Genomic DNA, 22,291 nt, shown 5'->3' with positions numbered 1-22,291 from the left:
ATATAAATAATAAGAATGTAAGTGTATTTATATGTAGTAACAAACAACTTATAATTAGTTAAAAATATGTATATAACTGAACTGGTTAATGAAAAAAAAGTAATAACTAATTTACATAAACACAGTAAAATGGTTAAACTTTGTTTATATCATAGTTAAAAACAATGAATCTGAAAAAGTTATCCATTTAAAACTGCATGTGAGTCGAAAATTACGTACACAATATAATCAAAGTGAAGACTGACCTGTCCTGGGGTTTGTGGTCGACCCCACACACTTTTAGTAGGAATTCAACACATTCCAGGTGTCCCTCAGAAGCAGCCAAGTGGAGGGCTGTCCGTCCATCATAGTCACTCTGACCCATGTCCATTCCGGACAAATAGTGCCTTTAAACATTAATGGAAGAGGTGTAATCAGAAATTTGCAATAGAATATGTCAATACAAGATTTTTAAATCTTTTAGAGCAGAAAAGTTGACAGCAGGACTTTGAATGGCCACCTTAATGAGCAATGCTGAAATAAATTCTAAACCTTTGTAGAAATGGTAAATTTTATAAAAAGTTAAGTGTTATCATATCCGGCATCATCGAAATATAACTTCTTTTTTTCTTTTTTTTAAAAAATTTTTTTTTACCCCATTGAGGCAACAGATTAATTCAAAGAATTTGCAGGACTCTTACTAGAAAAGAAGGTATTTTTTCTTTGACTTTTCCAGGTAAATTTACATAAAATTCCAGAACTTTAAAAACAAAAAAAAAAAATTCAACAAAATATATATTTAACAAACATGTTAAATAAAATTATATATAAAATTTCAACTTCAAAAAAGCATTAAATTATTTTTATTTAAAAAAAAATAGATGATTTAATTAATGTTAACTCTGATTAGAAAGAATAAACTGTCAAAACTATAAACATGACTGAAAGGATTAAATAAGACTAAAGGAATTTACTAGGCAATATTAAAAAAACAAATATTTTATTAGGACGAAAAACAACTTAAAAATAATCTATATAAATTAAAGTTAAATCGAATTTAATTAAGGTAACATTTTTTAAAGCTTAAATGCAATAAAAAATTAAAACCCAATATATTGACATAGATTGAAAATTAATTATGGGAAAGATTAGTACCTAGAAGATTTCAAAACTTAATTGAGCGATACTAATTTAAAAATAAAATAATTTAAAAAAACAACAACATATTTTCAGCACCAATTATCAAACAATCCAAAAAAGAAAATATATAAACAATCCATATTTAATTAAAATTAATCCATATTTATTAAATTAAGTCAGATAGAATAGATAACTAAAAAAATAATGCTTTTTAACAACTAGTAAAAAAATTTTTTTCCAAAAACATGAAACAAAGCTGTAAGACAAAAAATAAGAGTAGAACTTATTTATTAATAAATAAGTTTAAAAAAAAAACATTTAACTCATCCAAAAGAAAAAAAAAAACTAAATTACTAAGAAAATAAAATTATAAAAATAGTATACAAGCAATCTGTATTTAATTGAAATTAAATTACATTTAATCAATTGATGAATGAATTGAATAATTGGATTTTTCTTTTCTCTTGTTAAAAAACAAGAGAAGGGGGAAAAATTATAAAAATCAATATGTTAAAATTTTCTATTTAAAAAAATGAATCATATATAAGATAGATAAATAGATAGAAAATATAAATCACAATGGTAAAACTTTTAAATTATAAAATATACTTAAAAAAAAACTTATTTTAATGATAAATATCAAACCAGCACAAAAAGAAACTAGAAAATATGTAAGTCAATTGAAGTCATTCATTTACAGAGTTGCCACTCAAATATGGAAAAAAAAATTCCCTGTAGATATTATACACAATATATTAAGAGGAAACACAATTACTGAGCTCTTGTGTCAGATATATTGGCCTAACTAAACTAGTTTTAATAGCTGGAAAAACGAACAGCTGAACATACTTAAATAACACTAGCAAATGAAATAGTTTAGTATACTGAAATATCATCCTTAAATATCTCATAGATTACGCTTTAAATGTTCACCATTTTTTAAAAGACAAAAATAAGACATACTTAAATAACACTAGCAAATGAAATAGTTTAGTATACTGAAATATCATCCTTAAATATTTCATAGATTACGCTTTAAATGTTCACCATTTTTTAAAAGACAAAAATAAGTAATAAATTTCCCTGTATTTTCCCAATTTGTAAAGAAAATAATCAAAATTCTGTTATTTTAGGAAATTTTTAAATTTCCTGTATTTTTCAGGTTTATACTGTTCTCTCTGTGGAGTGGCAACCCTGGTTTAATTAAAGTTATACTAAATTATAATAAAGTAAAAACTTATTTAATACCTAGTTATAAGGAAGAAAAGAAAATGATAAAATATGAGGAAAACTTATTAATCAAATTAAATAAAAACAATACTTAAATTATCGAATAGAAACTAATTATTTAAAAGAAGCATTATCATAAATATTAAAACCCTCAACAAGGCAGGATATAATGAAATCAATCAAATAAAAAAAAAATCTTTATCCTAAAACTCATGAATAAGAACTAATTTATTGAGTATGAAATTTATTGCAAATGGAAAAAAAAAAAAAAAACTCAAAACGTAGATGAATTCAAAATGTATCACTCATAAAAAGTGAAAGCAGCAATCATCTTCATAAAGTAATCGTCTACTTTTAGCTATAAATACTTGTATGTTTGAGTATAAATTATCTTCTGCTTTTGCATCAGGCAAAACTAGCGAATGTTACACCTCTAAGGAATAAGAATTCATTCAATTAAAAAATATTCTTGCTTTAATAGATATAAAATAATTAAACATAGCAGATGATAAAAAACGTTTTGTTCTGAATAATTAATGCACGCTCCGAAATGATAAAGCAGTAATTACTCATAATAAATCAAGGACAACGAAAAATGAAAAATAAAGGTGGATAAAAAAAAACAAATTTAAATGTCAATGCTCTTAAGGCAGTAGTTCTTAACTCCAACATCCAATTCACAACACTCCAGAAAAACTTGAGAATAAAATCTTGAGGATACACTTAATGACTGTAGGTCCTGAAAAAATCTTATTATTATTTTTAAATCCTCAATTGGGTAAGCGCAAATTACAGTTAAAAACTGAAATCTTGCAATTTGATGAGGTGTCAAATTCCCAGGTTTGAGATAAAATGTTGTTTCTCCCAGACAATTCCCGGTACTGGCGTGTACAAATCCAGGACTTTGTATATTTTTCAATGACAGTAAACGACATTTCAACATTATCACTGCAAGATTAAACTCACTTCAACAATTTTTTTGTAAGAATATTTTGCAGAACAGAAGCTTTTGAAAGAGTTGAATACATCAAATCTTGGAAATAGTAAAGAGCCTATATTTAAATCATCATACAACACAATATATATCTGGCCAGATAACAAGGCATGACCGGCGGAATAACGTCTTATTTCTGTTTTTAAAATCATGTGTTTATCAGGGGTAATTGGGACACAGTGAAAAACCCTGAAAATTTTATTTGCAAAAAATCAATATCAATTTATATATCATACATGTTTTGTACATAACATAATTTTTTTCAGTAAGATTTATAATTAAATTACCCACCAATGACGATTATCACACTTTTATAGTAACTAATCTTAGTTCTTACAAGAATCGCGATGCTGGATTTTTAAAATCGTGCGAATATGAAATGTGAAATTGGATTTTAAAATCGCGTGATTATTATTTTAAAATTGTGTGAATACGAATCGCAACGTGTAACTTTTAAATTAGGTAAATACGAAATTTGATGTTTTATATTCAAACAGGGTGAATATGAATCGCGATATTAGCGAATTCGGCCACAGTTTTAAATATTCAAAATGGCAGAAATCCGTCAAACCAAAAGAATCAATTGGCGAATTTCTGTCCATTGGAAGAATAATCACATGTATGTGAGTGTCTCGTTATAGCGAAAGTTTCAAAATATAGATTTTAAATTGAGGAATTCCGTGAATATTTTGTCAGATTATAAGTTTTTGATTAGTAAAAGTCCGAGAACCAATGGTCTTGAGAAATGCAGAATTCCGTTATATTCCCAGAAAAATTATATACCCTGCTTTTAATTTTATCACTCGGAAGGATAATATGAAAAACCCAGAAACCAATCACCCCTGATTTATGATGAATAGAATGGTTTGAAGTAAATTCATACAATATTTTACATAGTAGGTGTATTATGAGTATCAAGAAAAAATGAATGAAAATAAAATAATGCAGAATTCCCCCTTTTGGATAACTCAAAGGTGCAATTGTAATTTGAAAGAAATTTTTAGCACTTTAATATTATCTTTGAGAAAACAATATTCCTAAAAAATGAAGAGTTACAAAAATGAAATAGTCAGTATTTATATGCCCATCAAGTTAATTTTTTTTTCATTCTTAAATTTATTGCTAAAATGTTACACAATTTTTTTTGTTGTAAAACCTTAGATTTGAATGACCGGTATATTTTGATCTTGTTGACGTAGGCCATTAAGACAATGGGGGTGCAATTGTTCTCACTTTCAAGTGGCGCCATCTACGGCCAAGAATTAGACTTCTGCTGCACCCATACATAGCACCCGTTTATAGGGCGGACCCATTCATATACCCACAGATTGTAATTTTGACCTGAACTAGAGAATGATCAATCTCCAATCCAGTACCCAAAGAGGTATAATTTCTTATGGGAACATGGAGGACTCTGTGACCCGACAGATTTAATGTACACCAGTGACCATTTACTACAAGGGGATTATAACTGATGAATAAATTCGGATATGGCACACAATGTCACCTTCTCATGGCTGTGACATCTCCACTGGCAGCACTAAAGAGTAACCCAACAATCTTCAGACCTTTTGTCTCATATTTCTGTCTTCTGGGATCTCTTTTCTGTGTTGTGTGTCTCAGGTTGTCATAATGATGGAAATTGAACACTCTCACCAACTCCTGAAATACATTTACCAAAATAATTATATTAATCAAAGTATATGTAATCATAGTTACTATTTGTAAATATGATTACAAATGTAATCATAATTTAAGATTTATTGTAGTTGGTTACATTTTACTCAAATACTTCATATACTTCAAATCAAACGTGTTATACTTATATTTGTTCTAGATAATGTCATTTTTTGTTGCATGTTTGAAAAAAAAAATTGTAAAGCATTGCCTTTAGAAAGTAAATTTTTTTTATGAGGGGAAAAAAAAAAAAAAAAAACTAAATTTTTGCAACTGAGGAAAAACTTTATTTATTTATTTATTTAATTATTTTTTTAAAGTAGAGCATTTAAAGGATGACCAAACTGGGGCAAAGCAGAGAAATATTGAAGCATCTTTTTGCTTTATATGCATTTTCTTTACCAGCTACTCATAAAATCTCTAATTTAAAAACAAAAGCAGTCAAAATGTGAAGGAAAAAAATGTACGCAAAATAATTTTAGATATAACTTGTGAAATGTTACAGTGTTCCGTTGGTTTGGGACCACTAAACTTTCACACAGATGCTCACAAAATAATATTTGTGGAACGCCAAACCAGCAATCAATATTAAAAGATGGTTTGTTGCTTTGGTTTCTTGATTTTGAGTTTTGTGTTTTAATCTATGTAATAGCCACAAAATAGCATATTTCACCATAATTGTGAAGAATGCACATTCATTAAATTGTAATTTTTCACTTAAATTCATTTTATTAACTTTTTTTTTGTACAAAAAAATAATAATAAATAGACCAGTGAAACTATACACAGACTAGTATTATCTTCAAGGACCTATCTTTAGTAATGTTTTCAGCTTCCATTACAATTGCAGGGATGAAATAGCAGCATAATTATTTAGTAGCAGAAAAAATGTGCTTTGGAGCAAATAAATGTGGTTTTTGAAGCAGGTTGGAGTAAATAGTCATTATATACAAAGAAACTTGCTGCTTGTAACATAAAATTTTTGAGCAATAAGTTAACATTTTATATCATATTTAAAAGAGCTTGAAAAAATGCATTGTTAAATAAAAAAATATGTAACAGAAATGCAACAACTAACAAGGAATTACTTTTTAGAATTTATTTCTCAAGGCAATCAAATAAATGTGCCAATAATATTTGAAACTAAATAAAATTCCCAATTTAAATTAAACTTATTAACCCTCACCCATAAAAACATTTATTTATTTCAAATGGCAGAGGTAATTGACATGAAAAAGCAAAAACATAGGAACAAAACAAGAAAGTAAAAAGTCATCCCATAAAAACATACTATCATTAAAATTATATAGTAAATCATCAATGCAGAGTAAATTCTACAGGGGTATTTCCGGACGATCAGCCCTATTTGTTGTTTTTTGTTTTATTTTTGCAAGGTTTTTCAAATTATGATGTTTAACCTAATATTATTTAAAACCATGAATTTTGAATATCAGTTATCACTATTTGAACTGCTGGTTTTGAAACGATTCCAGTGTAAACCCACATTATTTAAAGACCATGTTTTTACCTACTTTTATGGAGTTACGCCTTTTAATTGATATTTTTAATTACATACTATATAATGAAGTAGTAATGACTATTTGTTATTGATTTATCCAAAATTCACTTTTTGTTATGTCTGATTTCATTGTAATTTTATGTTTATTGTTTTGGCCATTTCCACTTGTTTTTTCTAATTTATATATTTTAAAGAAGATATTATTGTAACTTGCATCTGTCAACTTCGATTGTATTACTTTTGGTTTTGTTTCATTTGTGTCGATTCTACAGTAAATCCTCGTCATTTATGAGTCGTTTTGTCAACCCTTTCCACAGGGTGTTTCTGATTCTAATATTTTTAATACATTATATTACGACAACAGTGCTTTGAAAATTATGCATTTTAGGACTAAGGATTTCCATATTTCTGTGTCCCTTTCTACAAAAAGCAGGTTTCTAATAAAAATATGAATTCTCTGCATCTTCATCCATCAATTAATATGTACATTCATAATTCTTTCATCTATTGATAAAAAACAACAACAAAAAACTTGAAAAAGGAAGATTTTGGACAATTAGGGCTTTTATTCAGGACTGATCAAAACCCTGCATGAAGTAAAAGCAACAATGTATTGGGAGCAGGGCCGGATTAACCTATAGGCACACTAGGCACGTGCCTAGGGTCTATGAAATTCAGGGGCCTACAAAAAAATTGGGAGAAAAAAATTTGTTGACAAAAGTAATTTAGCTTTAAAAACAACAAGTGTATTTTGCACAAAATTATGAAGATACAAATAAAAATATAATATTTTTCGGTAATACATTATTTTGCAGAATCTTATGATCTAATATATTACTTTTTTGCGATTTTTGGATTCAACGAAATCTTGTATTATGCTGTCGAATTCCAAACTACGCAAAATGTCGTATTCAAATTAAAATCCATATTAATAAAAATGTTAAAAAAAATATGCAAGAAAATTTTAGCATATATTTTGAAAAGAGGGGAGGAGAGGGGGAAGGAGAGGAGGGCCCAAAAACGGCTGTGCCTAGGGCCTACAAAAGGTATAATCTGGCTCTGATTGGGAGTACAAATAAGTTTTCGTCATTTAATATAAAAAATTAGCAGTTTATTATGAAAAAACGGTACTTCAAAGTATTCTCCAATTCTAGACACTACTTTTTTCCCATCTTTCTGGGAGCATTTGAATACCACTTTGGCAGAAATCTTCATCTTTTGAGGATATCCACAAATCGACAGATTCCTTGGTTTCTTCAAATGATGTCAATTTCTGCTCAGACAGACCATGTGCCATCGACCAGAATAGGTGATAATTTGATGGGGTAAGGTCTGGCGAATACAGTGGGTTGAGTAGTGAAGCGTTTCCGAATAGCGAAATCAATTTTCATACAAAATTGACGTTCAATGTCTTTTGGCTTCAGTTCGTATGGAACCCAACTTTTTATTTATTTATTATTTTTGGATCAACAATTCTCAACAATTTTAAACGATGTGAAATCGCTTGCTGAGTTACTTGTAATGTAAGAGCAAGTTCTTTTTGGCGCTATCTTCTTCCAACAATTCTTCTAATTTCTTGCCTTTGTACAATTTCCGCTCTTTGTATTCCACGTCAAACTTCTGAAACTACCCACGAAAACTTCTCTCACTTAAAGCAGCCTCACCATATGTTTCTCCAAGCAATCGATGCACCTCAGCTGCAGATTTCTTCAAATTAAAGAAGTTAACCAAAAGTTCCTGCAAATGACACTTATTTGGCACAAAACTTGACATTTTTGCATGAAACAATTACGTAATGCTAATATGGAATCACTTATACTTTAAGGCTATGTTGCTACCAGATAAACACACATCTAACAATAAGACATTTAACACTAGTCAATTTCTACATAACCTTTCTGATAGTGCCATCTTGTGACGAACGGCCGGAACTTATATGTACGCCCAATAATTTGATACAATAGAAAAAAAATTAAAAAGATAGAAAAGAGCCTGATAAGAAAAAGAATTTTTTTAATATGTATTGTATTTAAAGTTTTGTTACAATTCTGCTTACATACATCTGTTGGCAAGCTAATTGTTTTAATCAAGAACAATTAATCGAGAACATAAATATTGCTGATAACATTTATTGTGAAAAACCCCTACTTTTATTTGTATAAGTATATTTATAACATTATAATCCAAATTTTTAAAGATTAAATATGTTAAATACTGTAAAAAAATGACAGACCTCACAGAATTGAACTCCACGCACAGAATTTCCATAGGAATCTAGGGGTGGCGACCACAGGCAGATTCCCATGACATTGGGAACCACAACCATTGTCGTTCCTGAAACACCTGATTTAGCTGGAAGACCCACCTGGATAAATAAACAAATATGTCAGAATCAAACAGGAACAAAAACAATTTTGTTTCATTGAATATTTTTGTCACTCCCAACAAGAAATATACATAAAGTATAATAAAGTAAAATCCTTTTCCATACAGTCAAGCCATTTGATCTTAGATCTAACCTCTAACGCTATACTTCCCATTGGTTTCTAATTGAAGATCTTAAATGTCAAGATCCATTCGGCAAGCCTTAAGAGACTGTATTTGTTGATATCAGCTTCCTTGAATATCCTATATAGTTCAAAATTATATGGTTGCCTTCATGAGCCATAAAAATTCAGAGCACTGAAAATTTTTCTCAAGGATTTCAGGGGATTAACCCAAGGGTAATTTTAATATTCTTAAAATAAAGATGAGGATATTCGTTATAACCAGTGGTCAGAAAAACTACATTATTTTTTTCAGTTTACTATAACTACTTTCTTACAAATGTAGTTAACTACAACTATGTTTATTTAAAGGTAGTGATTACAAACTACTTTGGAATTGTAGAAACTGCTTCACTAGGATTCACAGAGATTTGTTATAACCAGTGGTCGGAAAAACTACATATTTTTGTAGTTTACTATAACTATTTTGTTACAAATGTAGTTAACTCCTACTAAATTTTTCTGAAGGTAGTGTCTACTTCACTAAGATTCAAGAAGATTTGTTATAACCAGTGGTCGGTAAAACTACATTATTTTTGTAGTTTATTATAACTACAACTCCGTTTTCTTATAAATAAAGTGGCTACAAACTACTTTCGAAATGTAGTGACTACTTCACTCATTTAACAAGGCCAAAAGGCAAAAAAGCTGAATTTCCACGAAAGTTAATTTTATGAGTGTACAATTGTTTAATAATAAATTCCAGGCAATTTAAGATAATAAATAGTTATGTGTTGACATAAAATTGTGTACTAATTTATTAATATATGAATGATTACATCGATACTTAACGTTTAGTAAAAAGGGAAATTACCAATTGAAAAAATAAAGCTAGAAATTATTTTTTTCTTCAGTTCACATAAAGGAGACAATTATTACTGGAGAAACTAACTAGTTTAGCAAATTAGAACTATACTGAGAACATACATTAACATTCCATATTTTTAATAAATACTATTACATGATTTATAGCAAATACATCAGTAACATGACTTTTTAAATTTAGAAAAGAAAATAAACTTTTACAATGGGAATCACTATGTTCATATTGTAATCTAATCTAGCTAGAGCCCTGTGAAACATATCAATAACTGTGAAGTAGAAACATATAGTAGCTCTTTAACATACAAAATTTTTTATTTTAGTTTGAAAAATTGCATGATAATCAGCAACTCGATAAATAATTATTTTTCATTTGATATGAATTTTGCATTTTATAGCATAAATAACAGCAACATTATTTTTTAAATTTTGAAATTTGCTGCTGAGAGTTAATTAACTATTTTTCCAAAGTAAATTGAATCACTTTTTAAGTAATTGCTTTTGTTTGCTATGTCCTTATGTTAAATTTTTTTTTTTTTTAAATTTTCGATTGCTGCAAATACTTTATGTTTAACAAAACAAGCAAAATATCCTTTAATAAGGTCAAATTGCTTGTAAATGAGGGGTGCTCCAGTTTGGAAAAGTTTTATGTATTCTTGTGCTAACACCAAAACTGACACAAACAGATTAATGATTAATTTTGTCCTTAGCCCTTCTTCGAACATCTTTAGACAAATCCTATTTTTTCTTTTTTTACCTGCCTATGCAACATTCTTCTTTTCATGCACAGAATGTCAGTTTTGAATGTATTCTCTTCCAGTTTCTCTGATGTTGCAATGCCTATATATACTAATAATCGTAAATCGAAAAACAGTCACCATCATAGTAACTAATTAAATTGGGCTAGGGACATCTAAAAGGCTTGTTTGAAGAAGCGACGTCTGAATTACGAAAATACGAGAGATCTCGCGGGCGGGTAAAAATGCGAAAAATCTTATCTTCAGCGAGTAAAAGCGGAGAAAATAGCTAAAATATGTAAAAATGCGGAAGGGTTGGCAGTTATGCAGTTTGAATTTTTTGTTTATCTTTGAAAATATAATTAATTTATTTCAACAGCTGAATTTTCTGAAAAAGCGTAACATTATTTAAAAAAAGGTGAAACCTTTAGAGAATCGGAGTTTTCGATAAAAAGGCTGAAATTCGAGAGACAAAAATAAAAAAGCGGAAATCTGCTAAAAAAAATCTCATCCCTGATTTTAGGAACTGAACTTTCCTGGAGAAATTACTTTACACCTGTATAATTTACACAGCTAGAGAAATTAATTTAAACATTATGTTCAAAATGGTTTTGAATAAAAAATTTGCTTATATTAAACATGGAGAATTATTTAGAAACATGTATTCAGGTTTACATGAGACAGTTTGTTTTCTAAAACATTTCTTTTAAATTTATTCATTTAGTCTTAAACTTTTTATGCCCTTCTTGACAGTGAATATTGCTAGGAAATTAACAAATCATTGCAATTTGGTTATGCGTTTAATTTTCTTTAACTCTCTTTTATTTTCTATATTTTTGTTTCAGGTACTAGTTCTTTCAAGTTTTGAATCCCATTACTTGTAATAAAAAATAACTTTTGATTATTTAATTACAAAATGATCACATAAAAATCTTTATTACAATATTTTAAGAAAAGATTGCGACAATAAGAGATGCATGAAATTATTTAACATCGATGTGCCATAAGTAAAATTAAGTTATTGATAATTATGTAATTTTCAATAAGAAAAGGTTCATTCAATGAATTATACATTAAGTTAAGTGACCTTTTAGTAAAAGAAAATTATTAGATTTTTGTATTGATTACAACTCATTAATACACATGAAAATTATTTTATAGGCCATAATAATATAAGATACTTTGGGACCATCATGAAAAGCAATTTTTCAAAATAAAAATTCTAAACACATTAAATTTATCAAATAATAATAATATAATAATAACAAAAAAATGTAAGTGTAAAAATATGTAGTAAAAAGTGCAATAAAAAGAATCAAAACAAAGTAAAAACCAACTCAAAAATTTCCATAAATTTTTCGGAGACAGCTCAAGGTTATCCATCAGAAATAAAAAAAGTTTCAAAATTTGGCGGCTATTTAAAATGAAATATGAGGGGAAGCTTGTACTTTATTTTTTTAATCTTTTTTAGCCAATATTCCGTCATGCTGAGGGTATTTGTTGAAGAAGACAATAACAAAACGTTTGGCATGAAGCAGAATATTTGGCGGTGGTGAAGTTCATCTCAAGCTCCCTGAATTGGAACGCCAAGGGAAGAGAAATTTTTGAACTTATTTTTAGTTCATACTGGTTCTTGATCAATGAGTGAATGTCCTCTATGAGGGGACGTTTTTATTCACTAAATTTTGTTTTCCTCACTTCACACAATTTAAGAAAGAAAGCAAAAAGAAGGCTGTGCAACGTCATTTCAAGAGTTCACGCTGGACATCCATTTGATGTGTACTTAGATGCAAAAAAGCTCTCTCCATAGGGATAATGGTTTTTCTTAACTTGCAGCATAATATAGAATAAATTTACAAATACAATAATGAGAATTTTGCATTTATTATTTTTAATGTAAAGATAAAATTACTATAAATCAAAAAAGGAAAATNAACCGCTGCAGTACTCCCAGACAGAGAAAAGATCAATTCCATCATGCGCAGTATGTTGCTGTATTTCGAGATTAGAGGGTCATTTTAGAAGTGAGGAGCTAGACTCTTGTAAGATAACAAAAATTGAAAATATATCATGAACATTAACGGGAAAATGGCCGTCCACACGGACGGGCTGTTTTTCGAGCCCTGGAATAGACCACAAATTATAATAAATTTAACATAAGCTTCTTTTTTAACAAAAAATTTGCTCAATTTTTTTAAAAATTGCGTTTGCTTTCCTTTTTGTCATTTAGTTACACATAAAAAGAATAGCAGTAATACCTTATAACATTATTTTACTGCCATACAAAATTTATACATAAATTTTTTCTGCTATATCTGTCATATATAATAACAGAGTTTCCACTCAATTTCAGAAAAAAAAATCCATGACTTATCCAGGTATATCAGTTAAATTTTAATGAAAAACCATACCCTATTTTATCATGCTATTTTTCATAAGAAAACTTTGATTTTTTTTCATTTGTAATATTAAATATTAGATTTTGTGAGCAAAAACACATAATATAATAAGAAGAGAAACATGAAAAAACTTCACTAGAAGGTGTTTTTTTATAAAATTATTAAAATTGAATCTCAATAACTGATTACTGTTATGGACAATTTTAAGACTGGTTATTTTCCTGATATAGAAATTTTCTATGCTTTTTCTAAAAAATTGCAACTTTCCCTGATTCTCCCTGACCCGTGGGAGTCCTGTAATACGTTCAAGGCTAGATAAAAGAAAAATGCATGATTGTATTACCTTGAATGCAAACTGACCAGAATAGTCGTACATGCCACAAGAATGCATCAGAGACAGAACATCACGGACAGAATGGGTGTCAATAACTTGCTGCCCAGTAATTGGGCAAATCCCACCATTGGCCAAAGTGGCAGCCATCACACCAACTGTCTCACAATTCACTTCCAAAGAACACATCTAAAACAGAGAATGCAGTCTCAATATTTTGACACAACAGCATGTGATGCCATATTTCCTAGCTTTCATTCTTAATCGAATTTTAATTAAATGAAACCAATTATTTACTTTTTATTGCATTTTATAAAAAGCTAATATAAATTTTTATTCTTTTCTTAACAATCAATGTAACGGCTAACTTTTTATTTCAATAAATGTAAAACTCATTCATTCAATGCCACGACTAAATCTAACATCAAAATTTATTTCTTAATTTCTCTTACCACAAAAATGTTTCAGTTACAGGGTTATACTAATTCTCATGATTCTTTTTGATAATTAGCTATAGCCAAATTATTTAAAATTTAATATTTATTACAGGGGTTTACTTTGCTTTTTGATTATTTTATCTTTCAATGAATCACCAACCATGGATATCTTCCCATGCTCCTAACTGTCTATTGGGAACTATTCAATCACTTTTTAATTTGGCTTTTGATTAGGCTGCTCAAGGGGGATTTATCTTCTGTCCTTATCGATATTATTTTGCAAAATTTATTATTCCACTTCAAAAGTCTTACAGACAAAATATAATTTTGTATCTTGAGCTCTACTAATACTAGGGAATAAAACTTTAATTATAATTATGATCCAGTTATCATCACAATCTTCAATTAGTCAGTTATACCATACAACTCCTGCACCAAATTTCGTCATTATAAAGCATACATTTCTTTAATACATCAGCATCAAATACAAAAGTTGACAGGAAAAATACCAATTAATTGTTGGCTGGTATTAAATTTTTAGTTATTGTAAAAAGTAATTGAAAAAACGTGCACAGCTTTTAAGCAGGCTTAGTTAGATTTATTTTTTGGCCCAATTATAATTAAGACTAACTTTATATTAGATTAAAATGTTCCATTCATACAAATATACAAGATAATTGAATAAAAAATGTCATAAAATACGTTAAAGTTTCTAAACTAATTTATAACACCTGATTATAGTTTTCTAAAAGGTGCAAAAAAGTCAGTAGTGTAACATTTCTTTACTATTATCAAATAATGATAATTTATTTTTCAATAATGCTTGGATTATAATCATCATGTTCATAATGCAACAATAGTAATTCTTTAATAGCAATTACAGTATTCATACTAAAAAAAAAAATTTTTTTTTCCTGACTTTTCCAGGTAGATTTATGATAAATTCCGGAATTTAAAAAAAAAAAAATTAAACAAGATTTATATTTAATAAAAATGTATATTAAAATTATAAATAAAACTGTAACTCTAAGAAAGCATTTATAAAGGATTTTTATTTAAAAACAATTAGACAATTTAAATATTGCCAACTCTGATTAGGAATAATAAATTGTCACATTTATAGTACAGACAATTATCAATATAACATTTAATGATCATGTTGTATGGGTCATGTTAAAGGGAATAATGTAAGATTAAAGGAATTTACTATACAATATTTAAAAAAAAATATCAGTTGGTGAAAAAAAAATATATGAATGATCTATACATAATTGAATTTAAATCTTATCCACGCAAGAAAATTTTTGAAAACAAAAACGTAATGAAGAATTAAAACCCAGTTAGAATTCATTAAAACTTAATTATGGGAAAAATAAGCACCAATAAAAATGCAAATCTTAGTTGAGCGATAAATGATAAAATATATATATATATATATATTTAGCATCAATTAACAAACCATCCTAAAGAGAAACTAACAAACATATAAAACAATCCATATTTAATTAAAATTAATCCATATTTATTAAATTAAGTCAAATAGAATAAATAGCTGAAAGATAATCAATTGATAAGCAGAAAATAAATAAATAAACAAATTATAAAAACGCAATATTTATAATCCTTGCCATAAAATAAATAAATTTTGATATAATATGAAGTAAAGTTGCAAGAAGACGAACAATAAAAGTAGAACTTATTAATAAATAAAATAAAAGAACTTTTCGACAAATAAGTCCCCTAAAAAATTATAAAAGAAAACTGACACAAATAATCAGTATTTAATTGAAATTAAATCATATTTAATCAACTGACGAACGTTTTTTAGAAAAGAATAAAGAAATAAATAGAATTTATCATAAATAAAATGAATGAATAGAAAGAAAATATAAGTTATGATGGTAAAAATATGAGATTAATAAAAATGTTAAAGAAAAAAAACTTTGTTCAATGGTAAATACCAAACCAACACAAAAGAAACTAGCAAATATGTAAGTTAATTAATGTTATTCATTTAATTGAAGCTAAGCCAAATTATAATAAACTAAATAAAACCAAATTATAACTAAATAAAACCAAATTATATATTATATGATTTATTAAAATCACCAAATTAACTAATATAAAACAAAACTACTGATTAAAAAGCACAATATACTTCATACCTAGTTAATAAGAAAATGATAAAATTCAAGGAAAACTTATTTATCAAATTAAATAAAAACAAAGCTTAAATACCAAAAACGGTAAAATAATTGAAACACTACATGGATTTATGATTGTATCAATGCAAATTAAACACATCAAAAAGGGATTATACAAATACGCAATTCAAATTTTACGTGTTGTAATAATAACTAAATTTAAAAAACCATGGAAAAACGTCATCCCATTAACTGCAAAAAAAAGAGACCAAAACAATGATTTATGATGGTATCGAGCGCGATGAAACGCACTTTTTGAAATGTCTATGTTGTTAATATCATATTAAAAATTCTTTTAAATTGTAGCCAAATAAAAAAGTAATCAAATATATCACATTGGTTAAATAATTCTTCTGCTACAAATCGTAATTTGCAACAAAAATTACTACACACTAAAATATAAGTTTAAAAATGAAAAAAAAAACACAAGAAAAAAATTACCATTTTTTTCAAGCGAACGATCTATTAAATTATTGTCTGCCATTTTGGAATTACTTTTAAGATTATCAATTTTACATTTTTGTGTTTGCTTCGGTAATTCATTAATTCCAGTCGAAGTTAAAATGAAATTTCTCTTACAGCGTCTTTTTTTAGGTTTAACTAAAGTTGCGTTCTTGTCTAAGAATCATTAAAAAAAAAAAGTCGTTATTGCGCCTGAATAAGAACTTAGGAAGAAAAAAAAAATAGAGAGCTGGTAAGGGTACAATAAATGTCCTCATAAAAACATTTTGCGAATAAAAAATAAAATTTTAAATTAGAGGAACTTCAAGAAAATTTTGTCGGAATATAAATTATTGATTTGCTGAAATTAGCTTAATTACCCGAATTAGCTTAAGAATCACATGCCTGTTTATGTTATTTAATTATTCTTGTATCTTAAAGAAGCATCCTAGATTATGAATAGTTAAAAAGCTTTTAAATTACTGCAGAGCCGTTTTTTTAACTAAGCACTTTTTGTTCACTTTGTTTTGAAAAAAATGAAGTAATGGTAAAAGTTTAAAATTAGTTTATATTTAATACATATCAGTTTTTCATCCCTTACTTGGAAATAAAAATCCATAATATCTTTCAAATTTGCCTTTTCAGGATAGCACTTATTCTCTTTCATGTAAAAGCCTATTGAATAGTTTCTGTCAGCAGCTTCACGCTCGGAAAGGAATCTACAGAAAACAAAAAATTTATTTATTTTTTAATTACAATCAATAAATTTTTTTTAAAGATTGGATTGAAGAAGGGTAGTGTTAAGCAGGAATTAGATTTTGCCAAACTTAAATAGAATAATGTGACAAAGTTACAAAAGAGACATGGTAAAAAGGCAGAAAAAAAAATTAAAATATTGATAACTTTCGAGTTTAGGAAGCCACGTTTACATGAAAAAGACAAATTCTTCGACAGTTAAACTTTAAGAAAAAGTACAAAATATTTTCTGAAAATCAAATTCATCTATAAAATGCATTTATTTGACAGTAATATTATAAAATTTTTTTTATGAAATAAGCAACTATGGCTGGCCAAATGGCAGTAGAGATACATATTGTAAGCTTTTTGAAATTTACAAATGCACGAGAGTTGCTTCCAAAACTTGTTTATCCAAATGCATTAGATGTTTATTAAGGCAAATAGTGGTTTTCTCAAACTCTTATAATATTGCATCATCTCATAGCTGCAAAATTTTTAAAAGAGGCAGACAAAAAATTTGGATGATCAAACTTGTGACCTCGATATCTTGCTAAAAAAACCAACTGATTTTATTAATCCAGCATTGAGCGCATTAGATGGCAAAAGATTGCTGATGATGAGGATGATAGTACATCATTGATTAAAAAAATTATATTCAAATTTAATGCGAAAAAAAAAATGCTTTCTACATCAACAACCATTCTGTATTTAAAAATTTTTTCATAGATGAAATTGTAAGATAGGAATGCAAAGGTTACAATACTATAGGCAACCCTAAAGATTAATATTTTTATGAAATTAGACATACGTGGCATTATTAAATCCAAGGTATTCTCCACCAGCCATGGCCTTGTAATATTGACAAATCTATAACGAAGAATAGGTTAGTTTTATAAGAATGTTAATAAGATAGAAACAAAATAAGTGTTTTTTATTAAAAATTTAGTGTTTTTAATGAAGTCTTACATAAGATTTTTATATAAAGGTGAATAGACACAAAATAAATAACAATAGATAGAAAAATATTACAATTTTAGTAGTGTTCTTTTTTAAATTAAATTTTTTACTGATTGAATTACTTTATTATGCGTATTATCTAATTATTAAACGGTTAATTTAATATAAATACTTTAATTCACTATTTTCCATACTTTTAGAAGTTGATTTTAAAATTTTCTTTTTTGAATTAGTATTTATGTTTGCAGAGTTAGAATAGATGACAAATAGGTTACATAAGACAAATAATATTCCATTTGTATTTCATTCATTGTTGAAATTTTGAAATTTAATCTTAAAATGTTTTTTTACAGGAAATATGAATTTAGAGCCAAATTATATACTTTATCATTGGGAGGATATTATTTGATTGATTTCATTTGAAATAATTATATTTAAAAACAATATTTAGAAGGGGAAAAAAAAGAGCTCACTTACCCAATCAAATTTTTCTGATACTCTCATTTCAGGCTAGAAAAAAATAAGAGTTGAAGAAAGAAAAGTAGTTTTATTCTTATAAACTAAATGAATCAATGCAATCAATATTAACACAGGCCTCACTATTTGGAAAAACAAATGAATTGATATAGAGATTGAAGGACATAAAACCTTCACTATCCTAAAATAATGGAAGAGACACTTTTCAGTTTTTTCACACACAGATTTTTTTTAAAATTTCTCAAGAATTACTTAGAGGTTTATATTGTAACTTTAGAGCTGTTTTATTCATGCGATTTTTCATACTTAGCTATAAGGTTTGAAGAACTGACAGCAAATTACAAAAGAGACCAAGCATTTTTTAGCACCCGGTACCATAATATCAAGCAGTAAGCTTGTAATTTGCATAGGTTACTACTAAAATAACTGCCTGAAAATTCATAATCCTAGCTTAATTATTTATGAAGATATGGTCCTTTTTATAAAAAACTAATTTTTTGTATAATTTATTGTGCTGTAATTTTAAAAATATTCAAAATTTTAGAGCAATTTAAAATTAATAACAAAATTATTATTTTAAAATGTGAAAAAAATTCGTTTAAAACTGTGTAAAATAAGAGTATTTAAAATAGTTTTTTTATACGTATACAGTACATGAGTGGAAAAATAAAAATAATATTTTTCACAATTTTGTAGTTAACCGTATTTGGCAACTAATAACAAAAGTCGAATTTGAATATCGTAAAAATTTAAAATGTCTTAAGTAGTTTTTGTACTAGGGAAAAGAAAGCTAAAAATGACATGGAGATTTCTACAAATTTAATTTTGTATCACGAAACAAGATTTGTTAAAAAGGAAAACTCGTCATCGAAGTATGTTAGACTTCAAATATTTTCTTTCCTTATATAATCACATCATGCTGTCTGGTTATTACAGAACAAAGTAATTTGCAATACTATCAAAATGAAATTTGTGGAAAATCCCTGATCACTTAGAGCTTTATTTTAAAAAGCATACAAATACTCAGAAAATTGTATAAAAATAAGCAGGGCTCGAAAAACCACTCGTCCGCCCGTCCTCGGCGGTCCAAAATTCCCCGCGGACAACAAATTTCTTGAATCCAGCGTCCGCGCGGATGGCCATTCTCCCATTAATGTTCGTGATACATTTTCAATTTTTGTTATCTTACAAGAGTCTAGCGCCTCACTTCTAAAATGACCCTCTAATCTCAAAATACAGCAACATACTGCGCATGGCGGAATTGATGTTTTCGCTGTCTGGGAGTACTGCAGTGGCTGGAAGGGGCTTTTCAGCAATGAATATAAAAAAAAAAACTTATTACGTACTAGTCTTAAACAACAAGCGTTAAACACAATTATGAACATCTACCAAAATGGAAAACCTCTTTCAGATTTCTGTGCAGAAATCTCTGTAAATCATTGGCTTGATTGTGGAACTGGCAAACGTCATATTTGATTCATTTAAAAAACGCAGTACCATCAGATAAATTGACATGATAATTGACAGATAACTTAACCTTTGTTATTTAAATTATTTCATCAAAGAAATAAATTATTTCATAATAGAAATACTAGGTTTTACTATTAGTAACCTAGTATTTCTTTTATTACTGTATAATGTAATCCTAGTAACTACTAATTCATTGTGCAATTTATATAAATGTTTGTAATAAATAGGAGAAAATTATATTTTTATTTATTTAGAAGCGACGGGTTAGTTTCAAAGGAGGAAGGGTACATTGTTGAACAAGCCGTCCTCGGGGACGGGTAAAATTTCTGAGTTTTTTCGAGCCCTGAAAATAAGTATACAATTTTCCTCATACAAAAATACTGAGAGAATTGCAAGAAATTTTTTAAATGTTTAAGATATTCAAATCAGACTTTTTAATTAGTTGCCAAATACAATTTACTACAAAATCAAGATTTTTTTTCTGTGCATGTTCAGTATAAAATTGTCGTGAATTCTCACAATAGCTCTCCTGCGCATGCTGTTTTGGTGCGCCCGCAGCCATTCTTTAGTTGATGTTAAATCGATCTAAGAACAAGTATTTTTGCTCTGTTCAATAATTAGATACTTAATTGTTTATTCTTTTGCTTATTATATAATTTCATTATTAAAGTGATTGCCCTCAAACATGTTGGATTCCTTTGTACAGTAAACAAATTGATATTTATTACCCCCTAACAGTGGCAGTCCTGGAGAACAAGGTGAGTAGAACTTACCTTGTGTTATGGAATAAGTTTTATCAGTTTTTGCTTAAAAATTGACAAAAATAACTACTTTAAATACTCACATCATGCACATTTTTTGTTTCAAATTTTAAGACAAAAATTTTGTTATTATTTTTAAATTGCTCCAAAAAATTCGGTTTTTAATTTTATTGAATATTTTTAAAGTAATAGCAAAAAAAAAAGTAAGACAAAAAAAGTTTTTTAAAAAAATGTATTTATTTTCATGAATATTTAAGCAAGGTTTACGAAATTTAATACAATTATTTCAAATAACAACTCAAGTACAAGCTTATTACTTGGTTTTGTGGCATAGGGTGTTCTTAAAACTACTTTAAATACTCACATCTTGCACATTTTTTGTTTCAAATTTTAAGACAAAAATTTTGTTATTATTTTTAAATTGCTCCAAAAAATTCGGTTTTTAATTTTATTGAATATTTTTAAAGTAATAGCAAAAAAAGGTAAGACAAAAAAAAAAAAAGTTTTTAAAAAAAATGTATTTATTTTCATGAATATTTAAGCAAGGTTTACGAAATTTAATACAATTATTTCAAATAACTCAAGTACAAGCTTATTACTTGGTTTTGTGGCATAGGGTGTTCATAAATGTTTGTTCTCTGAAAGTGTGAAACTTTATTGCTAAGTTTGAAAAAACGTATGAACTGAACCTCTCGAAGTATTTCTTAAGAAATGTCAAAAACTGTCTCTTCCATTATTTTAGGGTATATCATCATAACATTTTTTTATTTATAGTAGAATTATGTAAATAAATTACAATTAAATAGTAGAAAAAAAAATTTGTATATAAAAAGAAATTACAGCATAAGCTTGATATAGCAAATCTGCTATTATTAGAGTCACTGCCAAAATAATAACATTAAAGAGACAAAAAATGTAAATAATAACTAGCTTTTTTTTCTTCTTCAGGAAATAATTTTTCTCCCCTGTTTAATTGAGCAATATTACATAAATATGGTTCAAATGAGAGATATTTTTATTTATTTCTGTTATCAATACAGGAAATTGAAAAACAAAATTGCTTCCTTTATACAATTTTAAACCTTCATTTACATAAAACACTGTGTGAGAGATCACAGGCAACATTATCTTCTTTCTTTCTAAAAAAAAGAAGTTTCCTTGACAATTGTTAGAAATCCTGCTGTACACTTTAAAAAAATGCACCGATCACCCATCTATCCTGTCATCTTGTTTCCTTTCTCGACAACTCATTATTAAAATCAACACTCACTCTTATTAATAATATCAAAAGTAGCTGCTTTCCATTTTATTTTCCTCTTGCAAAAACTTGTTGTTCAAATATTTCAGCAAAAGCAGAATTAGTTCCACAGAAGTATTTTAAATCAAAATAGTTGTTCAAAAAAAAAAAAAAAAAAAAAAAAAAAAAAAAGGT

General features: G+C 27.5%; 1 protein-coding gene across 1 annotated transcript in view; it reads right to left on the bottom strand.

The window, feature by feature from the left end:
• The window catches only part of LOC107455575 (glutaminase), a 55,700-nt gene that overhangs the window by 10,880 nt on the left and 22,529 nt on the right, over positions 1 to 22,291 (bottom strand). The window contains exons 8-14 of the mRNA XM_016073199.4: positions 18,629 to 18,661; positions 18,003 to 18,061; positions 17,058 to 17,175; positions 13,387 to 13,563; positions 8,773 to 8,904; positions 4,851 to 5,005; positions 246 to 386 (exon numbers count right to left, since the gene is read on the bottom strand). Coding sequence (XP_015928685.1) covers positions 246 to 386; positions 4,851 to 5,005; positions 8,773 to 8,904; positions 13,387 to 13,563; positions 17,058 to 17,175; positions 18,003 to 18,061; positions 18,629 to 18,661 — 815 coding nt within the window. The remainder of the gene's footprint in view (positions 1 to 245; positions 387 to 4,850; positions 5,006 to 8,772; positions 8,905 to 13,386; positions 13,564 to 17,057; positions 17,176 to 18,002; positions 18,062 to 18,628; positions 18,662 to 22,291) is intronic.

This window comes from Parasteatoda tepidariorum, chromosome 9 (assembly GCF_043381705.1).
Source record: "Parasteatoda tepidariorum isolate YZ-2023 chromosome 9, CAS_Ptep_4.0, whole genome shotgun sequence".
NCBI classification, from domain to species: Eukaryota; Metazoa; Arthropoda; class Arachnida; order Araneae; family Theridiidae; genus Parasteatoda; species Parasteatoda tepidariorum.
The sequence above is the reverse complement of the archived record's forward strand: the minus strand, read 5'-3'. Positions and strand labels throughout refer to the sequence as shown.